An 18148-nucleotide genomic window follows, 5' to 3' on the forward strand; every position below is an offset into this window, starting at 1 on the left:
TTTGTTATCAGCTGATCAATCAGATACTATAGAAACTTACCTAACCTTCTTTCAAGTTCCTTATGTCGTCTGACAATGCACAATACCTTTTCCCTTATGATACAAGAGATAAAATTAAATATTAACACAGCTAGTGATTTGATTATGGTATAGGGTTATTAAATTGGAGCGGGGATATTTTGCCAGCCCGTGGTGGCCATTTTGTTTTAGTGACATCTCTTAAATCTTTTGTTTATTTTTCAGTTGTTTATGTCAAATCATCATGGCAAGTCACACGATTGAACAGCACGTTGAAACGATAAAACATTATTATCAAAATGAGTGTTCGCTAACGCAAACGTTGCGCGCATTGCGTTCATTTTTCGGTAGACGTGGTGGCTTTTCACATTCGACTCTTCAGCGTTTGGTGGTCAAATTTGAGACGATCGGTTCAGTTAATAATCAGCCAACACCCACACAGTCTTTTTTCCTCGCTGTGCACAAGCACTCGGACTTTCGCAGACTTCAACTTGGCGAATTTTGCGTCGGGACTTCGGCCTACACCTGCACAAGATCCAACTGACTAAGGAGCTCAAAGTTCATGACCATAGACAACGCTGTTTGTTCGCTGACTGGGCTTCGAATCGCTTGGAAGATGACCACAATTTTGGCTGAAAAGTTACCATTTGGTGTGGATTTTGGGCTGGGCGCGGCGTAATTGGCCCGTACTTTTTTAGAACGACGTTAGATACATATGGTTCACCGTCAACAGCGAGCATAACGATGATAACTAATTTCTTATGGCCCAAATTGAACCATATGGACCTAGATGACATGTGGTTCCAGCAAGACGGTGTGACTTGCCACACAGCAAACGCAACGACATCTACACACAACATCTACCCGCCCTTATTAAAAAACCCTATATAAGGAATCCTAATGGTGCTTTGATGAAAATACATAAATCAAACCAACGACTCTCAAATAAATTTAAATGTTGCGTTGTTTAAAACTTATGAAACTTACTTCTATCACAACAACCGTCAATTCCCTAATGGTGGCTGTCAGGTTTGACGTTTAGAGAAAATCTTTTTCTTCTTGTTTAAAAATTTCGATGCTATTTAGATTATTTTAAAGTAGTTCAGTGGATAAATATAAAAAGGCTATTGTATTTCTTCTTCAATGGCAAACATTATCCAGCATGGAGAAAACTTCAATCTTACTCTTTGCTTCAATTTTTTTAGTCCTCTTCTTCTTTTTTTTTTAGAAAAGTATAATTTTCCACCACATGTTTGCAATAATAATTATCGATATGTAAGAATATTTATGTTTTAATAATTTATTTAATTTGGTTTGGACGAAATAAATGTATCTTGTTTATGAGGTTAACGTACATTTTATGCTTATTAACTGAATACTTCTTTTGAACTTTCAATAGATTTAAATTTAATGTAATGTAATGTTGGGCTAACACTACAAATGTCAAATGATTAATTTGATATTTCTTCAGTGATGAATACGATCTAAGGCCTGTTCGGTTAACATACAAACTACTTCCTTCAGTTGATTTTTATTAATTTTTATTTTAACAAACGAAAATGAGAGGTTAATTCGTCCAAAGATTCCATTTAGTTTGTTTTCATTTGAAGTACGTGATTTATTCGTTGATCAAAAAAGAAATGTATGTTCATCATTGCATTCAGTTATATGTGCTTAAGAGTTACTAAACACATTAACTTTTGGGTAAACCTATTCAGTTATTGTAAAATATTAATATCATTTTTTCTGCTGATAAGGTTCCAAGTAACGTAACTGTAACTTTACTTTTATATTGTTGAGCAGCAGATTATTAAGATCATAAAACATTATATATTAAGTATCCCGACTCAGTTAAACTTTTCAAACTCTCGAAAAGGTATTTTATGAAATCAAGTTCTTAAAACTAGGCAAACGTTTTCACCTACAATTTATCTTTATTTATATTTGTATATATTATCAAAATAAATCTATTGTAAATCTACATGGCTGAATGTTTTCATTGCATTAAACATAACTTTTTTTATTCAACACTTTTTAAACGTCATGTTTTTTTGACAATCGAAATATTATTTAAGTTCCAAAAGACAGCTGGTTGTATAGGAATACATTTAAAGTTTAATATATAAGTTCATACAATGATGTAAAGAATAATAAAATAAAATATAATAGAACAATTAACATAGAGTAAATTGAAGGCGATGCCAAACAAAAGAAACAGAAAGTTGCGGCGACCGGAAAACTCATTTTTGATAATAAAACTCAGGTAATGTAAGCGATGACCTAACCTATATCCTGAGTCCTGACCAGTGCATGCAATTTTTTAAGGAAACAGGCCCATTGCAATGAAGAACTACCTAAAACAAACAAACCTGAACTTCAAAATAAAATAAAATTCCCCGGCGAATTAAACCCCGAATTCCACCATTTGCACACAAAACAGCAACAAATACATCTCGCACATATATGGCAATGACCGCCAATATATCCACCATTTCTGGCGAACTCAGAAAATTTCCCTTCCATCAACATACCCGTTGTCCCATTCACACTAATACAAAGTCGTATCATACATTTTCGCATCAATTCGCCTCTGCACTTCAAAAATGAGCATCTCTTTCGCACACTTCACATCGACATATCGGATCAGGCCAAGGCAAGGCGAGAAATATATGTCAAAAGAAGAAAACCGAAAAAGAGTAGAAAATGGCGAACTTTGCGTGTTGGGTTGATTTTCATTTTTGGAAACTTTTCTAAAAATTTCTCCCACAAAATAAAACAATAAAAAACCCAAAAATATCATAAATTGATCGGTGAACGGTTTGTCTATAAGTTTATGTGTTTAATTCTATGGATTTCCCTGAATTGAGTTCTAAAACTAAAATAAAATATCGACCATACAGAAAAAAGTTCCAATTTTTTCCCTTCGATTTCGATATTATTTCTTGTTCGACGTCGTTTTTCTTCGTTTCTCGGTTGCGGTTCCTTCTTGCCGCGGCGCTGAATCGGTTCATAGGCCACCAAAGACGAGGTGGAGACACACGGGAATGAAAAAAGAAAATAAAGTAAAACGCGAGTGACGGACAGACGAACGGACGGATGGAATTGAATCAAAAAATAATAAAAAAAAATGTGAAGAAAACTCAACTCTTGTGTGTGTAAAGTAATTTTCTTATATTTTTCTTTCTCGTACAAACCGAGGAAAATACAGAAAACATTTTCGCTTAGAGTTTTCGTCAAATTTTACATTTTTGAAATAAGTTTCTTTGATCCAGCTTCTTCACCTCCACCTGCCCCCCTAACCGATAATCTGATCTACGGTTCATCTGACAAAAACAATGTTAATTTGTAATTAATTGCCTTATTTTGTTTTTTTTTTTTCTTATATCTTATTTCCCTTCATCATCAAGTGGATATAGCTGGAAGAAGAAAAAGTGAAGAAAGGAAAAGGTAATGAAAATAAAAAAATAGAAAATTTAGTGCGAACTTTTTTTTTGGAAAACTTCTTTCTAGTATTTTTGTTTTTCTCACCGTCGTCGTCGTTTTCGTTGTCGCCTTACGAAAACGATGCAAAATAAGAAGAAAATGTGTCATAAGTGTGAAAATATGAAAAATAATAATAAAAGTGTAAACGGAGATTTATGAAATTAGTAAGGATATGTTTATAATTTGTAATTTGTCAAACGGAATTCCCAACAATTCTCATTCATTGATTAGAATTTCTTGGAAAAAATTATTTACCGAAATCGAAGTATAGTGGAAAAATAATGTGCAATGGTGAAGAGAAGAAAAAATAATCATTAAAAATCATTTGTTGCCAAAATATTGTATGGGAATGAGCAAGACAGGTGATGGGATATTTTATTTTGTTCCCCATTCGCTGTATTCTTCATACTCGTGTTGAGTTTGAAAAGGGGAGTTTTTCCTACAAAATGTCAAATTCCTTGAAAGTGTGTTTTAAATCAAACAAAATTTATTTAATTCGATTTTTTAATGAAAGTGTTATTTTATTATAATGATAGTCTAAAATGTGTTTAAAATAAAAAATAATTGATATTTTTTAAGTGGGAATTGAAGAAGATGTCATGACAGTGGAATGCAAAAAATCCAATAGATGAGTAGGTACTTGCATCTCTTTTGCACTTGACAGTTTGAAATGATTTGTTCGCCCCTAGACAGTCGGTTACAAAAGTTTGAGACCGATTGGAATTGGTTTGTTTTGTTGAATTTAAAAAAAGAAAAAAATAAGAAATCCTTGTATCATTTTTAGATGCAACAAAATCGATAAATATGATCATGCGGTTTTTCTCCCATGTTCAAGATGAAACATAATCAAGTGATGACATTAAACAAGATGTTTTGTATGTATCCCAATTTTGAATATCTTATGTCAAAAGCGGGAATAAAAGCATGAATAGCATTCCTCTACCCTGAATTTCTGTGATTATACTTAAGTCCTGTGTATTGTCAATTTGATTTCCTTTTAATATTTATTTCACAACGTACTGTTGTCTCCAATACAGAATGTCGAATTAGAACATTGTCTAAGATGTTTTTTGACAGTGTCATAGTACATTGTTTTGTTTTTATTTGGTTATTTTATTTTTTTAAGCTAAGAACTTTCAGGTGAATGAAAAATAAATACAATTCACTATTCATTCTCACTTAGTAATCAAATTGGATTTCTTTTCATTTGTTTTAAATTCTGCGATAGACAATTATTGAAAAATCAAATCATAAATATTGTTGTCAGATTTTTCACAGTGAGAAATTTGAATAACATAAAGCGAATGTGCCAGGAATTCGCACCAACATGAACAGAAATTGTACTATTTTGACGTTTATTTTATTTGCATTTTCTTATTTAAATTTTTCTTAGAAATCATTTTAGTCTTAATATTGACAGTGAAAGTTTCAAGCTTAAGGAATAGACCTTATTTAATTATAATATTGAAGTTTTGACAGTTTCAATTTGTATTGAGTTACTTTATTCAAATCTTAATCATCCTCCTTTTTTGTGGATTTACGAAAGAAAATTATCTGTGATGGCCATATTTTGTAAAACATTTTCATATTAAAGAACAATTTTAGATTTGTTGCGAATTTTTTTTGACAGATTGCGATTTATGTAGAGATCGACATTTCGATATATATAGTTTTGTAGGTTTAATTTAACCATATTGTTTAATCAAAGTTTCTGTTTAGGCGTACTTTATAGATTATCATTTTATTTTGAGAGATTTGCTATTACAGAAACAGAAATTTAACTTTACTTTCCATTACTTGGATGGATATTCAAATGTCTTACATATACCACTTAAACATTAACTCGTGGAGACTAAAATCCATGTTAAAAATGCAACATGTTTGAATTTACATATATTGACAGCGTGAAAGCGGTGACAGATGTTTTGTACCTATGTCACTGATGATTGGCATTACTTACAAGCCCATATAAGAATTTCGTTATATACATATGTATGTAAAATGCTTAAAATATTATAAATAATTTTAATCCTAATTCGATTATTAATTCATATGAGATTTTCTCTAAGACACTTATGTATATTTATTTTTAGAGCCAATTTCTAATTCTTCTCCAGTAGCTTGGTTATTTACTAAGAATGTCATTTTGTTGGCTCTCCCTCTAAATTCCTCTGTTTGCTCCTTAGTATTCTCATATTTGTTTTCTCCATATGAACTAACTTCCTTCATAGTATTAACGCTCCCATGAATTTTATTGTGTCATTAAAAATTGTACAACTCCTTACGGAAAACTAATCGAATTCTAAAGTTTATTACGATAAGTACCTAGATTAAGTTTAATCTTTTAACAAGCTCGTTTAAATTTCAAAACAGACACCTGTTTTCTTCATAACCATGCAATTCACAAATTCTCTATTTTATACCCAAATCATCCCATCGCATTATTATCTTCTTAACATTTCCACACCTTGTCAATCATAATTTTCCACCACAAATCTACTCTGTCCTCTGTCCATCAGACCTTCATCTTTTAATAACCCCGCCGCCAACATACCTATCTACCATCCTACCTTTCTACCTGCTGCAAAAAGCTTAACTTTTCACCACAACTGTCATTCTTTTTTAAATATTTTTTTTGGGAAATTTTGTTCTTTCAACATCTGTCAGACATTCAATTGCCTCCTGTGACTAACTAGAGCTAAAAGGTAGAATTTAATCCAAACAAAAACCAACAGAATAAAATATAATCAAACAGATCCAGCGAATGAAATATATTCCCAAATGCGAATTCAAAAAATAAAAAGATAACCACACTATTATACTACTTATAAAGAGCAAAAGCAAAGCAACAGCGACACAAACGTGTGACCGAATCAGAACTACGTATTTCTGTTTACTTGGGGTTTTTCCTTGAGCCAACAACTTTGCTCTCTATTACACCACACAAATACACAAATACAAATACAACAAAACATAACAAAATATTATATCGCAGCGAATTTCGAATTTCAATGCAAAGTATGAACGAACAAAGAAAAGGAAATTTTATCGTTTGCTAGACTGAATTGGGTGTTTTTTTTTTAAATTTTTTCATCCCACCTTTTCGGAGAGGGTATTTTTGTATTTAATTTCTTTTTGTTTTCGCAAAAGTCAGAGAGATGAAATCGAGATGAGATGTCGAGAGAAGAAAAATAGAAAAATTAACAAAAAGAAGTAAAAAAAAACGCAACAAGCAGAAGAGGGGCGGACAGGACGATGACGACAGGACAGGAGGACAGGACATAAGCAAAGGCAACCAGGCAAGGCGAAGGCACCAAGGCAAAGGCAGCTACTGCCACACACAGGGAGGAATATAAAAACTTCCCCTTTCGCTCTGTCATTATAAAAATGTGCCCCTTGTTGCTCCTTTGCATTTGCTTCGTTTTCTTTTCGTTTCTCGATGTTGTCGATACTCCATTCTCCATCTCCATTCCATAACCATACTCTACCTACACTAACTCCGTATTCAATTCGAACTCGTGCCAGAACAGAAGCCAGAGGAGGATTTAGGAACTTGTTCATCGTCCTCTCGTTGTAACATTTCATCCCTTTTTATTAAGTAGGATCCTTGGTTCTTATCCCTTATTTAACTGCTGTGCCTTATATCTATTCTTTGTTTGTTGTTGGTGGTGGCCTGGCAATGGATGTCTTTTTATTTTTCGTTTGATTTTTTTATTTCTTCTGTTTTTGGCTCCTTTGGTGCGCGCCAATCGGTGATTGTTGGTTATTCCTCTTTATTTTTTCTTTTCGCTGTATCCTGTGTATATATGATAGGTATACAATTGTATTTATATACATTTCGTTGAGTGTCCTTTTTGAAATTGATTTCTTATCCATATTGTTTTTTTTTTTTGTTTTTCCTTTTCTTTTTATTTCATTTTATATTATTCATTTAATTAAATGAGCTGTAAATGATGATCATAGTTAAGGTACAAACAAAATATAAATCTGTCAATTTTGACAGATTTAAATTTTACTAAATCGAATTGTCGATAAATAGGTCGAACTGTCATAGGTACCTTATTGTGTTTTGTCAATTTTTATGCTTGATGATGATGAAAATTATGATGATGAAGAGATGTCCTTTCTGCGAGAAAAATCCGATAAGAGTGTAGGTACCTAGGTTTTTTTTTTTAAATTCCTTCCAACAAAAAAGACCAATGAAGGCATGGGTAAGAGTATTGGGTAGGTTTAGGTAGGTACGTATTCAAAGGAAATTGAAGAAGGAATGATGTCAAGTGGTTTTTGTTGAGGTTCAAGCTAGGTATATTATAATTAAGTTGGGTGGTTGGGTTTTGATGTTATAGATACCGATGTTAGCTAAAAAGCTATAGCTAGGTAATAGGTATAGATACATCATACCTTCCTACAAACGGTTGGTTGATAAAGACTTATGCTCGACCTTTGAGCTGAAATAAGAACGATTTTTCCATCCACACATCGTTTGGGAGTAAAAAATATCTAAATAGGTGGGTAGGTAGGTAACCTATTAAAAATAAATAAATAAAAAAGATGTACATACGTTGGTATGAATTTACCTATCCAGGTCCTTCCTTTCTATATCTACATATCTACCTACCTACCGACCCACTCTATAAACATAATTGAAAGGTCGTGTGAAATCGAATTGCTTGTTGATTGAAGTGGGAGGTTTTTATTTTGTTTTCTCTTTTGGAAATCTTGTATTAAATGACAATTCAACTAAGAATAATGGGATGCTTTTTGGTTTGTTTAGATTTGGAAAGGTTTATGTTTAAGGATGAAGATAAGTACAGGGTAAAAAAGGGTAAATAGCTTAGGTATTTTATCTACGGATTTGTACCTATTTTGATTTAACAAAGGAATTTTAATGTTTGAATATAGGTATAGCTTATGTTAATCCCTGTTTTACTCTTTTAAATGTACCTAGTTAAGATTTTTGTGTCATTGGTTTATGAATTTAATCCTTTGGATACTAATTAAATACAATTAAAATAGAAACATAAATGCTTATCTGATAAATGAGATTATCTACCAAACTAGATACATACATATATTTTTTTTTTTCAATAAGCACTTGACAACTTACCCAATCGGAGAATATACATAGGTACTTCGCTTCAAATGGTCCACCAAGTTCAATTCTTGAGTCAGTTTGATTTTGTATGCATGTAAAGCTAGATCCTTACGCAAAACACAACATAATATAGTCTAAGCGATTCTTCTTGAGAACGCTTTGAAATTTACTTATTTGAATCGTTTGCTTTGGGCGCCTAAACGGCAGGGATTTTTTTTGACACTTCGACAAACCGTGGTCTCATTGACACGGCAGCATTGCACAACGAGTATATAAACTCAAGACTTATTATAGCCTTTCTATAGTAGAGCGAGAATTTCGATCGATAATTAGAGTTAACACTTTTAAAAACAAGGTCACAAATTCCAATTCTTTTTTATAATTTGAAGACCTTGCTAGTTTGTGTTCAATCACCACCATAAGAGTTCGATGATTATCGAAAGGGAGTGTTCACAAATTGAATTAAAATCTGTCATTCCTGTCTGTCTAGATTTACAGAAAATAAAGTACATACCTATTGAGTTCCTGTCAATTTACTCAGCGAATGTCAAAAATTTGGGATTTATTTTTGAAATAAAGTTTCCCGTTTGCTTCTTCTAGACGTTTTTTCTTTTCGCACATGCTCCGAACATCCTCTAAACAGTGCGTAGTCTGAACGCTCAGAATTCTTTCTGAACTGTTTGATTTTTTGTTCAAATTTCAACTGTCAAATGCTTCTGTTCAGCATTCAATTCGGTCTGCTAATTTATTTTATTGTGAGTTCAAAGAGTTCATAAAGCGCGCTCTAAACAAGCTCGGAACACGTTCAGAACGAAAATATACTCACATTGTAAGCTATGGATGTGTAGAGATTAAAAAGAGATATATTTTATTCTGTTGACACTTCAGATTCTGAATAAAAGAAGAAAAATCAGCTTTTGATAAATTTGTTTTCTATCAAAAAGTATCAGTTGACTTTACAATGAATGTGTTCAGTGCGAAATATATGTATGTAGATAACTGCGAAAAGAAGTCATTAACGTCAAAGAAGAAACTGTTTGAAGTTTTTCAACTTAAAGTTGGCTGTTTTTTCCAAACGGTGAAATTAAACATCAATAAGAAATTATTGCTAATTTTGAAGGCAATTATGCCTCGTTTAATGGCTTTGAGGAGACGTTCGTTATATTAATTTAGATTCTTATTTGACAGTTATAGCTACTTATACAAATTTGGGAAAAATACTCTTATTGTTTGATTTAATGGTATTAGAATCAACTCTAAAGCACAGACTTCCAGATTTCTCTACCTTCCAGATCTTTCTGGGAGGATAGGCATTCCTGGAAAACGAGTCAATCCACTTTTATACAGATGGATTAAAAACAAATGACGGGCTTGGTGAAAGCGTGTACTCCGAACGGCTAAAACTGATAATCTCACTCCGCCTTCCCAATCACTGTTGCGTGTTTCAGCCGGAACTTTTGGCGATAAAAGAAGTCTTGTCGTGGCTTAAAGAAAACCTGATATCCGTCATGTCACTATCAGATCCCTAGACTGTGTCTCTAAAATCTCTATAACAGTCCATAATGGAAATGGCACCACAGTTTAACATTCACCTTTTGCTGAGAACCGGGCCATAGAGATATTCCAGGAAATTGCAAGATAGATGAACTGGCCATAAATAGTACAGTACAACCCATTCTACCACGTTTGGCTAATGTGACACCTATCGTTATATGCAAACTGTTGCTAATGCAAGACGCTATAAAGAGGGCAAACATCCAAGCATCTAATCGGTGTCACAGTCTAATAGGAAAGCTCGCTATTAGTTGGCGAGGGGTATTTTTAAATGACTTGCAGAAGCTTCTCTGTAAGTGCCCTGCTTCAGCTCAAAAACGCAAGACCTTACTACGAGAACTCTTCTATAACCATCTAAACGATATTAATCACATTAACATAATCAGTCTTTCAAGTTTTGTAAGGGAATTTAAATTGGTTTTATTGAGCTCAGAAGAAAGCCTCGAAATTCATTTGGTATCCCAATAGGCTGTGTCCTACTTCATCCCGGATAGCCACTTTAACCTAAACTAACTTTGATTTGATGGCTTTTTATGAAAATTTGTCCTGATGGACTACATCTGTATACAAAGACCCATTTGCCAAATTCAAATTAATTGATATGTTTTATTTGTTTCGTTAAGAATCTTAAAGGTTCGTAAAGCTGGAAATACCACAATCGAATTTCGACGTCAAGCTGGAAACACCACACCTTTAAATTCATAATTTCAAAAAACTGATGATGAGGGAATTTAGGGCTCTTTTTGGGCTCCTAAGTAAGTGAAACCTAGTTTGGTATCTCAAGCCCTTACCCCCTTAATCACGTCGCAAAGTTGAAATTTTTGGAGACTTTCTAAACCAAACAAAATTTTAAAAATCTAATGATGGGGTAATTTAGAGCTCATTTTATGCTAGTTAAGTGCTCTTATCCCGGTTTGGTTAAACAATCCCTTCCCGTAAGGGACCAAAAAGAGCCCTAAATTACCTCATCATCAGTTTTTTGAAATTATGAATTTAACGGTGTGGTGTTTCCAGCTTGACGTCAAAGCTGGGAACACCACAAGTTTGAGGGGAAAGGAATTTTTGAACCAAGTCGGGATTAGAGCACTAAATTAGCCCAAAAAGAACCCTCAATCACCCCATCATTAGAATTTCGAAATTCGATTGTGGTGTTTCTAGCTTTACGGACCTGAATTTTAAACAAATTTCAAACACAGTACAATCTCTTACACGCATTTTTAAATAATCATTCAGTTCAGAGAAAGTGAAATAACTTAAAGAAAAAAAAAAAAAAAAAACAAGAACAAAACATTTCACTTTCTCAGATAAAGCTTTAGGTATGCTATCTGATAAATTATGTATAAAACCTTTATTTTTCTTCTGATAACTTTTACTTTAAACAACAATAAAGGTGTAGATCGGTGCCTTAGAGTTTATATGCATACTTTTATTTCAATTGTATGTCTCTATGTTTCTTTTTCTATCTAAAAACATAATTGATAAATATTTAATTCGCCATTATTGTAGGTAAAATTGATTAAAACTAGCTTCAAATCACTTCATTGAAACGGAACAACGAACAAAATTTGTAATTTAAATGAAATTCATCTCAAATACGAGATGCGAGTAACTACTTTATACAGTATTTTCTTATCTTGATAAAAATTCTGATGAGGGCAAAAAAAAAAAAAAAAAAATAGTCGATGTTATCTTCTGTGTTCTGACTTCTGAGGTTTTGGAATTAATAAAGAATCACGAATAACTCGGGCGCCATCAGCGTCACATTCGTTTTATTTTGTATATTTTCGCTTGAGGCTATAGATTGAGATTATTATTGTTTTTGATGGTTTGATTATTTGTAACAAAAAAAAATTACATAAAACTAGATATTAAACATACTACATATCTCTTTACACTGTTTACATTGTGGTGACATTGGTCACGTACGCCGCCGACGACGACGACACCAATTAAAAAAGGTTCAATGTTCTTAATGTAGATAACTCCGGAAATAAAAAAAACTGTAATATAAGAAATCATAGATTTTGAGGGTGAAACAAAACAAAATTAACTAAATATAGGAACATGTGTTCTCAATGTGAAATTTATACAATATTATGTTTTCTTATAGCTTTAAGATGTTTCAGTTGTTCGATTATGTCTTATTTTTAGTCAGCGTTATAGACTCATTAGTTATGTATAGGTTTTTATAACCTTTTGTATCCTTGAGCTTGTGACATACTTTCAATATGTTTACAGATTCCTTCAGGCAATTACCATTATTATAAAATATTAAGGTACAGATTTGTATTTGTCAATTGTATAGGGTTTTATGTGTAGAAGGATATAAATGTACGTTAGTGAAGCTTCTAATAGTCTAAGTGTGACATTTCACAACTTGAGGTGTAATTATTTTAAGTAAGATAAGGATTTTGTGGAATTGAGCATAGCTCTTAGAATCCGCCAAAAAATAAGTTAATTTATTATACTGGGAAATATGTCAGAAGTCCTCGAGTCCCTTAACGAAAATGCCAGATTTGTAAACAAACATGCACTACCAACTTGCTCGCGAAAACCATAGAATAAGGTAGAGCACCCCTCTACAACATTTAACATTACCATTGCCTTTAAACAGTTATCGTCACAAACGACCATCTTTCAGAATTTCTTTATATGAGGCATAATTCCGTGGCATAAAAAAAAAACAAAATCTCGAAAATCCAGAATTTCGAACTTTCAATATACCGAAAAGCTAACGCGTAAGACATCATTGAAATAATTAAATTATCAATTCTAACCTGAAAAATAATATCCGCCGAGTTACAATTGTAACTGCTGTTATTTTTTTGAGTTAAGTTGGCCACACTAATTTAACTGGCGGCCATTTTATCAGCTGTCAAATGATTTATTAACTTCCCATAGGAAGTCATTGTAATGGATCCGATTTGTCAAATTGAAAATTTTGACATTTCTCGACGTTTCAAGGTCCCTAGATTCGAAATAAAATAATTTTAGAAAGATGTATGTGCGTGCGTGTGTACGTACGTTCGTGACGTTTTTTTCGTCGTCCATAGCTCAAGAACCAGAAGAGATATCGATTTCAAATAAATTTTGTTATACAGATAATAAGGCAGAAAGATGCAGAAAGGGCTCTAAAGAAAATTGAGTGGTTTTTTTTACATAGCAGTTTAAAAAAAGGTGAACATTTTGGTTAACCCTAAATATCTTACGAACCAAAAATGCTAGAGTTTTGAATTAAATGTAACGTGATACCAAATATATTTTTTGAAAAAAATCCATTTAACGGTTTTTTTATATATCAAAAAAACTGGAAAAAAAATTTGTCACCTTCAAAATTGTATGACTAAATATGATTTCATCTGCAAAGCAATTTTGTGCAACGAAGAATAATGTTTTTGACATTTCAGAAAATTCCAATCGACAGTTTTTTTTACAAAAAATAAAAACCTAAAAAAAGAATTACTTAAAGTTGGTAAAAATTGAATATCGATTCAAATATCTTTTCAAAAACTTGAAATTTAGGCTTCAAACTAATTTTATCTTATAAGAAATATTGTTTTCAATGTTCTAAAAAATGTTGAGAAAAATCGAATCGACAGTTTTTTTACAAAAAATAAAAACATAAAAAAAGAATTAATAAAAGTTGGTAAAAATTGATTTTCGACTCAAATATCTTTTCAAAAATTTGAGATAATAGCTTCTTACTAATTTTTGCTTATAAGAAATATTGTTTTCAATATTAGGACAAATTTTGAGAAAAATCGAATTGATAGTTTTTTTACAAAAAATAAAAACCTAAAAAAAATGTATAAAAGTTGGTAAAAATTGGTTGTGACGTTTTGACCAAAACGTCGGTGTTGTATGTCCTTTCTAGACGACAGCATGTACTTTGTTTTGCCCTCATTAACCGTTAAACCCATTTTTTCCGCTTCTGCCTCAATACTCACAAAAGGCCCATTGACATCACGCTGAGTTCTTCCGATTATGTCAATGTCATCAGCATATGCCAGTAATTGGACAGAATTTTGAAAGATAGTGCCTCTAGTGTTGACGTGTGAGCTCTGCACTATTCTTTCAAGCACGATGTTAAAAAAATCGCATGACAGCGCATCACCTTGTCTAAAGGCTTTTTTGACATCAAAAGGTTCTGTTAAGTTGTTTCCAGCCTTTATGGAGCAGCGTGGTCATCCTGCACAAACGGACGAGTTTGGCAGGGATGCCAAAACTAGACATGGCTCTATACAGCTCGTCCCTGTAAATGCTGTCATATGCGGCCTTGAAATCGATGAAAAGATGGTGGGTGTCGATTTGGTGTTATTGAGTTTTTTCCAGGATCTGCCGTAATGTGAATATTTGATCAACTGTGGACTTTCCTGGTCTAAAACCACACTGATAAGGACCTATCAGGTTGTTGACGATGGGCTTTAGACGTTCACATATTACGGCAAAGAAAGATTTTATAGGCGATGTTAAGTAGACTTATTCCTCTATAGTTGGTGCAGTTTAGAGGGTCCCCTTTTTTCAGGATCGGGCAAACAATACTGAGGTTCGATTCATCGGGCATGTTTTCTTCCGACCATATCTTACAGATAAGTTGGTGCATGCTTCTAACCAGCTTATCCCCAGCTGCTTTAAAGAGCTCGGCATTCAAGCCATCGGCTCCAGCGGCTTTATTAGACTTCAACTTAGATATGGCAATCTTTACTTCGTCTAAATCGGGAGGACGGGATTGTTGGCTTTCGTCGTCTATATCGAATGGGTAATCCTGCCTGACAGCGGAATTCAGTTCTTCATCGCCGTTATACAGTCTGCAGAAGTGGTCCTTCCATATCCTCAGTATTGACTGCGATTCCACTATGATAAATGATCTCCTGTCTGCTACTTCTAATCCAATACATTGTTTCGCTGACGATAGCACTCTCAGCTTTTCATATTCGTTTTCAGATTCACACCCCTCTTCTTCGGATGTGGAACTGCAACGACAAAATATGATAAGCTCATTAAATTCCGACCCAAACAGCATTGTACAATGGGGAATAAAAAACCGCGTGAAATTTAATGCTTCGAAAACCCAATGCTGTCATGTATCGCTAAAGTGAGTTATACCCTCTTTGCCACTATCCATGAGTGGCACTTGCATCAACGAAACTGAAAATCTCGACATGGTTGGAATGTGCATCAGCAACCACCTTTTGTGGAGCGATCACATACTCGATGTCGCCAAAAATGCTGCAAGATGTCTAGGTTTTTTGAGAAGATGCAAGACATTTGTCTCCCCGTCTGAAATGGCTACAATCTACAAAACCTATTCCGAAACTTGAATATAACTGGGATGGTGCTCTAGTAACTTTTTTAAGCCTCTCGGACAGTTTTCAAAGAAGAGCTTTTAAAATGATTAGTGACGTTTACGTCACTTGAACATCGACGAAAAGTTTTTTGTCTCACCCTTTTTTACCATTATTTTAATGGTTGCGTTCCTCTTGTGAGCTAAGTGGGGAAATCGGTTAATTTTTTTTATTAAGCGTCTAGTTGAAAAGAATCTCATATACACTCTTTAAAAAAAACAGCTAACAAGTTGGACATCACTTTATACGAATATATGTCATGCTTGGAGGATACACGTCTTCTAAAAATTTCGTGAATTCACCTTAAGTTCACGTTCAGTTTTTGCAACAAATTCTTCATAATTACAATTCGAAAAGTTACTTAATTAATTTCTTATTTAAAGGTAGATACCATAATTTTATGCTTCGAAGAGCTTCAAATAGCCAAGAAAATCTATTGTGTATTTTATTTGTTTGTCTCCAAATCATGTCATGACTTCTTTTTTATCTTTCTCTCCTAAAAAATTCTCAATTATACACAAAAATCTCAAACTTAATTTTCTAATAACAAATTATCCATTTACAGCACGTTTTCTTTTTCAATAATACAAAAAATGTATCATAAAAAATAAAAAACAACAAAAAATAGTGAATTAACTTAAACAAAAAGAAAAACAAAATAAAAAAAAATATTTAAATAAATACAAAATAATTAAACTAAAAAAAAAATAATTATTTTACAACAAAATATCATCAACACATAAATAAAATTCACACACCAAATAAAAATTGTTTATTATCTTTTAAACAAAAATAAAAAATAAAATACATAACTAAAAATTATTAATACTTGCATCATCAACTACAAAAATCAAAAAAAAAAACTTAACTAAACATTTCTACAAAATAGAAACAAAATCAAAAACAAAAAATCTAATGATTTCTTCAAAAACAACAAGAACCACAACAACAACAAAGAAAACATCAAGAAATGAATCACAATGAGAGACTTTAGTAAGAAGCTTACTAAACCCAATGAAATGGATATGAAGAAAATACCAAAACCACGGTAAGTTTTTTTTTTTTTTTTAAAACTTATTTTTTAAATACAAAAACAAAATTGTGCTAATTTTATTTTTGTTAGTACCTTTTTGTCTAGTTTTTTTTTTCTTTCAATTTTTTACTATCTTTCTTTCTTCTATTTAATTATTTATTTATTTTTGTTTCTTTTTTTATTTTATTTTCTTTCATTTAAACTTCTCCCTCGCTGCTCTGGAGATTTTTCACTTTGAGAAATTTGATAGCCAAACCTAAATGGATAATGTCCTACTTTAAAGGACTCTCCACTTCATACACAACCACACACACATACACTTGCACAGAGCCACAGACAGTGGCTTTGATGTATGTGAAAAAGAGGGTCCTACTTGTATAGAAATGTTTGTAAAGGAATTTTTCGTTTCATATCCCTGCCCCTGCCTCTTCTCTGTGCATGCCGTGCCCGTAAGCCCCTGTCTGTGGTACAATTTGTCTATTTTGGTTTATCCCTCTTTCACTCATACTCATTGGCTCATTCGATGCTTGCTCGGTTTGCCTTTGCTTTAAATATCCAATCTACTCGTGTGTTTTTCTCGCTTGAAATGAAGGACAAACTTTGATACTAATTTAGTAGTTTGGCTTCATTGCGTTTTTGGAAAATTTAAAAATTTATTACAAAAATCAAAAAAAAAGAAGGAATAAGAAAAATGGAGAAAGAAAGAGAGAAGAAGAAGAGGAAAGGGAATTTCCTTCCTTGACACACAAGGATTGGATTGTACACGGGGACATACTCAACCAAACGTCTATAAAGGACTAAAATGAAGAAGAAATTACACAGAGGTTAGGTATAGCTTCATACGTATAGATGGAGGATTCTATATGCAGAGATATACCTATGCACAAACAAATTATATATATGTAGGTAGGTACCTAATATTGTGCCTCTATGCCTGTGCAAGCACACAGCTTATAGAGAGTGCAAGGCATGAATGATTAAGACTCAATTTATAGTGCGGTAGGACGAGGGGTTTTACTTCCTTATTCTTCTTGCCATGAAACTATACCTACCTATATTTCCTATACCTATCTAGTTCTCGTCCTAGTCCTCGACGTTGTCGTCCTCGTCCTAGTCCTATGGATGACATGGGATGGGCCAAACAATTGAAATTACATGTCACCTAAGAGACTTTTTGTAAACCTACATAGGTATACTTATGTATGTGTAAAAGTGTTTGTATATTATATTCTTAGTCTATTTTATAAAGGACACAATATTGGAAAATTTCAAGTCTGAAAATGAAGCAAGAACATGATGGTATAGAAGTTTGTAGAAGAGAAAAATCTCTATAGATGGTTCTTTTTTTCCTTTTCTCGAAAGGGTTACAAACTTTTAAATTGTCTTTTACGACGAAGACAACGACAACGATGAGAATATAACACAATTTCTTGTGGTTGGAATAATTAAAAAAGCCAACGCCTTTCTCTGTCTTAGTTTTGTTTTATTTGTAAAAGGCAAATTTTATTGTTGGCTTATTATTTTTATTGTGTGTACGAGAAGGTAAGAAAAGTATCTATCTACACACACTTTTGGCAGAACAATCCAATTATCAAAATTAACACAAACTATCCTATTTGT

The 18148-nt window shown here is 32.8% G+C and overlaps 1 protein-coding gene across 4 annotated transcripts in view; it reads left to right on the top strand.

Annotated features, from left to right (window-relative positions):
* The first annotated feature begins 2692 nt into the window (after window positions 1-2692).
* Window positions 2693-18148, top strand: part of LOC129953933 (AF4/FMR2 family member lilli) — a 190832-nt gene continuing 175376 nt past the window's right edge. For 2 of the 4 annotated variants that reach the window (XM_056067478.1, XM_056067475.1), the window contains exons 1-2: window positions 2693-3465; window positions 16061-16543. Coding sequence is in view for 3 of the 4 variants with exons in the window: in XM_056067475.1 (XP_055923450.1) it covers window positions 16476-16543 (68 nt within the window). In the remaining variant the exon portion in view is untranslated. The other 2 variants (XM_056067476.1, XM_056067477.1) reach the window with 2 other exon arrangements.

The sequence above is a fragment of the Eupeodes corollae genome, chromosome 1 (genome assembly GCF_945859685.1).
Source record: "Eupeodes corollae chromosome 1, idEupCoro1.1, whole genome shotgun sequence".
Taxonomy (NCBI): domain Eukaryota; kingdom Metazoa; phylum Arthropoda; class Insecta; order Diptera; family Syrphidae; genus Eupeodes; species Eupeodes corollae.